Consider the following 7,704-nt stretch of genomic DNA (forward strand, 5'->3'; position numbering starts at 1 on the left):
AAAAATCTGACGAAAACATGTTGGGCTGCCCTTTCAGAAAACAAGAACGTGATAAAAATGCATTATGAAGCTCCCACCAAGTGATGCATGCAAGTTATTCTAAGGCGGTCTGAGCTTAATACATGGGAGTGAAGCCTATTATCTTTTTAAAGAGACTTGTACTCAGTGTGAGACACTATATAAGAGAGTAAGTAAGTTATGTTTTTTTAAACGAATTATTCATAAATGTTGTCACTTTAGTGCTAATATTGTTTTGGAAAGGAGTGAAGCAATTCGGAGTTTAGTACACAGAGAGCATAGCACTGCAGCTATTGTGTGGGATCTCCTTCACTCTCATCTAGTCTGTGATGGCATCACTATGCTGCTTACAGCTGCTTCATGAGCACTGGGCAATGGAATAACATTTGTTTGAGCTGCTGCACTCAAATGTGCAACAGTAACACATATCATGCTTTATGACATATTATTCAGTCTCAACTGACATTTCAGAAACCCTTCACTCCATGTTGCCAACGGTCAGATTCATGGAATTTAAAAAAACATTATAATACTGAAATTCTGCAGTATTCCCATTTAATAGACAGTCAAAAACAAGAGGAAATGTTCATACAGTGTGTATGGCAAATCTAAAAGCAATGCACTCAATTCAGAAGTAATGCAAACACCCATAAATAGTTATGTATTAATTATGTGTGGGGTATTTGATTCCAGTAGTGAGGGCCACATCTTCTCTAAAGGAGAAACAAAGACACTCAAATCAAATCAGCAAGTGGAGCCAGTTTATAACCGTGTAGACGTTATTAAACGTTTCATATATATTGTGACTTTTCTGCCAGCTAGAGATGTTTTTTTCAACACTAACAGTGTTTATTTAGTTACTACTGAGCTTTAAAAAAAAAAAATCAACTTACAAAGATCACTGACAAATGTTAACTGGAATTGTAAATATTAATGATACCCCTCTTCATCATTAGATTTACAAAGCAACAATAACCGGATCCTTCATCTATGCACCAGGCCTTGGTCCCCTTTGGAGTTTGCGGGTTGCTTTGCTTGGATCACAGGAAACTTCTGAATGTTGTTGGATTTTTTTCTGTCAGTGAAGGACCTGGCATGTTCCTACTGCCTGATGTAAATGAATGGAGCCAAAGATTACCTCCATTCTAAAAAAAAAGTGCAGCGTCTCTTTCTCTTTCCATTCAAGTTAGGTAAACGGCTCCCTCTGGTGGGCTACCCATGTATTGGAGAGTCCCATTTCAACTCGTTCTACACAGGCTTACTGTATATTGTGTTACACAGAAGGAAAAGAAGGAATCAATGCTTGTTATCAGTTTTTTCCCACACGGATGTTGGGGTTAAGAAGAGGATCTAAGTTTGGGTCGGATCCAGCGGAGGCGCGTCCAAGTTTAGCCATGATGATTATCAACGTAAAGAATCCCAGAACTCCGACAACAAGGAGCATGAAGACCCGCTGTTTCCAGGACAGAGATGTCCGCTTTCCTCCTGTTCGATTTCTGAAAAGAAAAACCATGTAAAATAAAAAAAGACATGACATCTGTATAATCATTTATTCATAGTAACTTAGTAATAAAAGAGAGATTCACTTAATACTAAGATCATAATACTAACTTGAGAATTTGAGCAAACCAACTTAACGTTGGTCGTCGCCGGTACTTGTCATCGTCAAAGTCAATCTGTGTGACAGAGCTGTGACCAACGTCCCGTGTGTCGTAGATCTTTCTTGGTGATGATGCTGGAGATTAACAACAAATGATTAAAGTATATCAAATGTTCAGTATGTGCACTAAAGTGATCGAAACATTATTTTAAATGTTTTAGGGCACTTCAGGAAAGTCATAACTTTAAAAAGCAGATAGTAGGGCTTCCCGTTGCTTTACCTGTGTGTAGTGTAATTGTGTCACATGTAGTGGCAGTCGTGTAGTTGACCACAGAGTGCTCCTGTTTAGTTGGATCCCCATTTTTACGAGGACCTACAAGGTCTTCCTGTGCTGGAGGTGGGACAGAATCTGGTGGTGGGTTGAGGCTGGTGTTGTAAGAGTGGCTGGGGTAAATGTTACTTGGTTCTTGTGCTGTGGGAAGTAAAAAAAAAAAAAAGAGTTTGTTTAAACCACTTCAAAAACACTGAGTAATAAATGGCTACAAAACAGTCCCTAATAAATGTACATTTGTACAGTGAAGTCATTTACTGAAAGTAAAAATTAAGGCTCACCGTCAAATGTGGACCAGTCAGTATAATCAGTGACATCATTAGCTGTGGTCTCCTCAAGGACCCCAATGGGCTCCTCAATCTGTCAATCAAAGATGGGACTCTGAATAGTCGATTGCTACATAGAATTGCTATTGCAAATCATGACATACAGCCTATTTTGGTTGAAATATCAGTCTATGAATAAAACTGTTTAAAGTTTTTTAAATAACGTGTGTGACTAAGTTACACTTTTCAAATTTGTGGGACTATCGGAGCAGCATCCAGGCGATATCCTCAGACAGTCACATATCAATGAGCATTTATTAATCAGAGAGCACTCGTAAGAACTATCAGAGCACTAAATATATTTTGAATTTATGAATGTTTAAACTCAAGGCGCGTAGAAACAGCTGTTGCCGGCTCTCCCTCTCTTGAATGTTCCTCTTCTGTCTGTGCATCGCTACAACACGGGGACTGGAATTGGGGTCAAAAGTTCTATTTACAACCACGAAAAGTAAGTAGGCTAAGAAAACTGTCTGACTGGCTATCGATCAATCTCTTCCCTCTATTTTCGTAGTACGACAGCCTTCACACGGACCCTCTACACCAGGGGTGTCAAACACACGGGAGGACTTTGCAAAGTGTAAAAATTAGTTGTTTTGATCATAAAGTAAAATCCTTTGTAGATACACTGTGATCTGTAAGTTGTAACACACATTTATAAATGATAAACTAATACTATTATTGAAATTGCACCTTTTCTTCTTAAGAAATTTTAGGTTGTTCTTAATGTTTTGTAAAAAGATTAAGTTTGAACATTTTCAGAATGTACTTGTACTTTTTTGCACTAAAACGAAGGGGAGCATTTGAAGTTATTTATACGTTACTATGCTCTGATTTTACTGGTCCACTTGAAATCAAATTATGCTGCATGTGGCCCCTGAACTAAAATGAGTTTGACACCCCTTCACAACAAACAGCGCCAATAAATGAGCAAAACTTCGACGACCAATAACATTCTACTATGTATATTCTTAGTCAGGGACACCCCTACATTCACTTTAATTGTTTTCAGGAAGACGTGGAATGGTTGTGAGATCATCAAACAAGAGATCTTATAAAAACAAAAGGCCCTTACCAGCGGCAGCCCTAAACCAGCTCGAGCCCAGTTAACAGATGACAGCTGTTCTTTCAGCACATCAGCAATCGGGCTCGCAAGGTTGGAAGGGGGAAACAGTGGACTCTGACAGGTGGGACACTGGTATCCCGCTGGAGCCGTGTGGAGGGGCAGCCGAGAGGCCAAATTATTAAGACAGGACCAGTGAAAGACATCTGTAGAGGGAAAAAACTGTTTCACGCTACAGCAACAAGGATGTCAACAAGTAAAATTCAAATCATCTCCATTGTTTTGTATTTCTAGACAGCGTAAGTAAGTAGCACATATTTTTAGCAAGTGTTTTGCATTCCTGTCGAACATCAGTGGATTTATTTGACACAGGTGAACTTGTTTCTCCCAATGAGTTTATAATAAACAGAATCCTCATAATCTCACCATAGCAGACCAGCCTCACAGTGTCTTGAGCATTCAGTGGAGTACTACACAGAGTACAGTTGGGGTTGTAGTCACTGTCCTGGAGCCATTGCAAATATGACTGCACGATACACTGAAGGGCAGCAAGTGGACATGCAGAATTTTAATATGGTGTTACACGTTTTGTACAAACATAAATCATGTAATACTTGTTCACTGACTGACCTTGTTGTGGTTGGAGACTAGGCAATGCTCGCACACATTTACACGATGTTCGAAGCAGAATAAATTGGTCACCTTTCTCTTCGGACACTTGCAGAGACCCATAGCCACCTGCACTGTCTTGAGGACAAAACAACAAAAGGCAGGTTTGTTATGGATGTATACAACAAAATATCCTGGGGATCCTAGTTCTCATCATTCTGTAAATTACAGACTGTCCTCCTGTTTAGTATGAACAGAAGCTAGAAGGAAGAAGACTGTGTCTTCATCTACAAGCAAAAGCATGCAACATTAAAAGGTTTGCACTGAATTTATGTATCCTGAGCCTGTTACAGACTTGAGTAACACAATAGAGTCGAAAATTGAAATTCCCTTTTCCATGTCACCAGAAACACTGAATGTTGACATATTTTTGCTTGTGATCACTTTGTGTCACAAGCTTTCTTACTTTCCTTATATTCTGAATACAAAGTCATCCGAGAGTGTTGTACGATGTGTGTAACTCTTCTGCCAAACCAGTCATAAATATTTACCATGTGGACAGGGAAATTATCCCATAGGCAAAAGAATAATTGGAGCGTAAACATGTACAATAAACGTTACATATTGCGGTTTGTTAGTACAAGAATAAGGGAAGTCTCCTTTAAAATTCTACAAAGCTATTAGCCAGCTAACTATTATATTGTCAAGTTAAGCAAAGGAGGATATGAATGGTTAATTCTGTAAGTATTAACAGAAACACTTACATTTGTTTTGGCACCGTACCCATACTAAAGGAAGGAGTAGATTTATTATGACTCTGATTTCACTTTATGCCTAGAGAATGTGTAGTTTGGTTTCAATTAATGTAATGGCAATAACATATATACATACATATTAAAAATATTATATTATTAAACTATTCAATCTGTTGGCAACATCACATTTGAGTAACCCTCATTTATTATATTTGAAAATGAAACCGAGCAATAATGTATGTGCATGAAGTCCTCCGGCTTTGTGCATGTATATTGTCCCCTTTCAGTTTGCATTTTTAATTTGTTTATTTTACGCTTATGTTTTCTGTATTCAATTTTCTATAATGAAGACCTTGTAGTTAAAAAACAATACTATATTGCCAATGTCACAAGTATTGAATGGGGCAGTCCCAAACAAGGCTATTACCCCAGATGATTGGAATTTAACAGTTTAATCATTCATGGCTAAAGACAAGCTATTGGGTCTTGTATACTTATTAGCTAGTAATCAATGGCACCCAGCACTAGACGCTACGCATGCCGTCTGTGGGTGTGCGTGCTACTTCTTTAACTGTCACTCGCTGCAAATCCAATGTTGTGGTTTTTGCTAACTTGACATAAGTTATCGTACACATTTCGGGAGGTCATGAGTTGTACTGCTCTAACTTTATGTTTCAACAGCGACTAACACGTATCGTCAGTGAAAACACCAGCTCACTTCCGACATTTATCTGAGCTAACATTAGTTAGCTGCTACCTTAGCTGGAAGTTATCAGGTGATGTAACGTTAGCGAGCTAATCTAGCTAACATTAGCTAGCTGGTAGAGTTGAAAAAGTTCCAACTCAAACGATAAATAAATTACATTTTACCTGTCACACAGTCTTTAATCAAGCCCCGTTCGTTTCAGGTAATGTTGTTCGACTGTCATTTAAGCTTCCTTGTCAAAATGACGTGGAAGGCGGCTCCAGAAGCTGTCATCAGTAAACTTAACTGCAGCTAGCTTCCTCTCTCTGTTTATGTGCCACGTCTCTTCCGCTTCTGCGTCTTCTTCGTGTCTTTTTTTTTTATCACAAACCAGCAGTTGCAATCTGCCATCTACTGAGTCGGAGTTCCTTTAGGCAAAAATGCCGGGTTTTCTTTTTTCAATTTGGTACTTCGCGGTATGATTTTCTTACAACAAAATGTAACTCTATTATACATAACGCACTGTTAAGCTACATGTACACCGTAGGCAAGTAGGTGTTTGTTTATTGTCTTCACACCGCCATTTTGTTTATTTCTTCTTCTCTTGTTGGTTGCATATCCTAAATCAGTTTGAAGAATCTTGTCACTTCATACTGTACTGGAGGACGTTTTTGCTTTATTTCACATGCACAGGTGCGCCAAACTGTCTGTGCAAGACATACACTGACACTGTGAATTATATAAAGGAAAAATCATATTGTGCTCCAGTTTCTCACAACCGTGTATCTATTCGACATTGTATATCTACAGAGAGATTTTTGACTAAAAGGTTTATCCGCATCATATGTCTCTCTTGTAACAGATTGTCAACATATGATTGTATATATAGGCTACACTAGAAATATTAGGCTTTTAGGAAAATATTATTTCTCAATCTCTTCAGCACATGTTAAGAAGAATAATGCAACAAATCTGGAGATTATCTTTTATTTATTTTAATCAGCTTTGTTAAAACTGTGATTGAATGGTGTTTGTTCATTTGTATTTGCTATAACAATGACTATGCTTGAACAACAGTTATAAACATGCAATGATGCAATCCTTTAAATCTTGACTCTTGAGGTTAGCAAAATTCAACGGATGTAAAATTATTATCATGTCAAATGTGACACTTTATGTATTTATCCGAGGTAGCAAATGTACCTACAGTATGTGCTTAAATGCTTAAGTGTGGCATCAAGGAGAGGCATCAAAGTGATGAAACTGTCATACTTAACCGTTTTCTTTTAGTGTAACACATTCACATTTTTTCCTGGCAAGACAGCAGCAAAAAAAGACTCCTTGTGTTGTTCTCCTGCCTTTTTGTACTTGGCAGGTTTGTGTCAGATTGCAGTTAGTGTGTTTAGTCAGCAGATGGTGTAAAAACTGACAGCCAATAAAGTTTGGTTGTTACCAAAAGTACACAGAATGCTGGTCAATCATTCACCAATGAGCACTGTCTGTGTAGATAAAGATATTAACTTTTCATCACACAGTGAGATATGGATTATTGATCTTCTATGTGTACGTCTGCATCATTTTAAATAGATGATCAATGATTGCAGTGGCCTATGGACATAAGACTGTGACTTACTGCAAGGGCTTAATTAAAAGTAGTTAAATACAGAGAAGAACAGATGTTGAAGGCGCAGTGTAGTTTTTCTTGCACTTTCAAGCAGCAGATCCCTGGGACAATTTGATTGCAGCAAAATGTGTCTTCATTAGATCTGATGGTGTTGTGAACACATTTTGAGTCGGTCTGGTGGAGAATGTCTGCCAAATGTCATAAATGGAGAAAGTAAGCGATAGTAAGAGACTGTAAATGCAGGAAATGTCTTGTCATAAAAACCTAGGCCATCCTTGATCAACAGTAATCCTGAGCCACTGCTTTAAGAAGTTGGGACCCGGTTAGCTCTCAATTCAGCCATGACAAGCATTTTCTTTAAATGCATGGTAATGACATTGATGTGTGCAAGAAGCTGCCCGTTTATGCATAGTAATGACATTTTGTCTTTACAGTAGGCTATGCAAGAATTATTGTGTGTGTAAATGGCCATGCATGTATATGAGAGGGTAAAAATAGTTTCCCTTCACAGTTCACTGCAAATGTGAATTATCTGTAGAGGTGGAAGTGGCGAGAGGAACATGTGAAAACAGATACAGTCCAAGAAGTGCAAAGGAAGGAGGCAGATATGTCCTATACATCTTACAAGGTCTCAGGCACTGAATCAAATTATGCTGCATAAAATAAAAAGTTGTTTCATGAAGCATTGAGTATAAA

The 7,704-nt window shown here is 38.1% G+C and overlaps 1 protein-coding gene across 1 annotated transcript; it reads right to left on the bottom strand.

The window, feature by feature from the left end:
• Positions 1–556: 556 nt before the first annotated feature.
• On the bottom strand, positions 557–5,758 carry zfpl1 (zinc finger protein-like 1). Its single transcript, XM_029448875.1, has 8 exons — positions 5,570–5,758; positions 3,966–4,082; positions 3,762–3,873; positions 3,348–3,541; positions 2,231–2,309; positions 1,899–2,090; positions 1,630–1,753; positions 557–1,514 (listed from the first exon to the last, which is right to left on the bottom strand). Exons 2-8 carry the CDS (start codon positions 4,065–4,067, stop codon positions 1,328–1,330), a joined length of 990 nt encoding a protein of 329 aa, XP_029304735.1. The 5' UTR covers positions 4,068–4,082; positions 5,570–5,758; the 3' UTR covers positions 557–1,327.
• Between the last annotated feature and the right edge of the window lie 1,946 nt (positions 5,759–7,704).

The sequence above is a fragment of the Cottoperca gobio genome, chromosome 14, assembly GCF_900634415.1.
Source record: "Cottoperca gobio chromosome 14, fCotGob3.1, whole genome shotgun sequence".
NCBI classification, from domain to species: domain Eukaryota; kingdom Metazoa; phylum Chordata; class Actinopteri; order Perciformes; family Bovichtidae; genus Cottoperca; species Cottoperca gobio.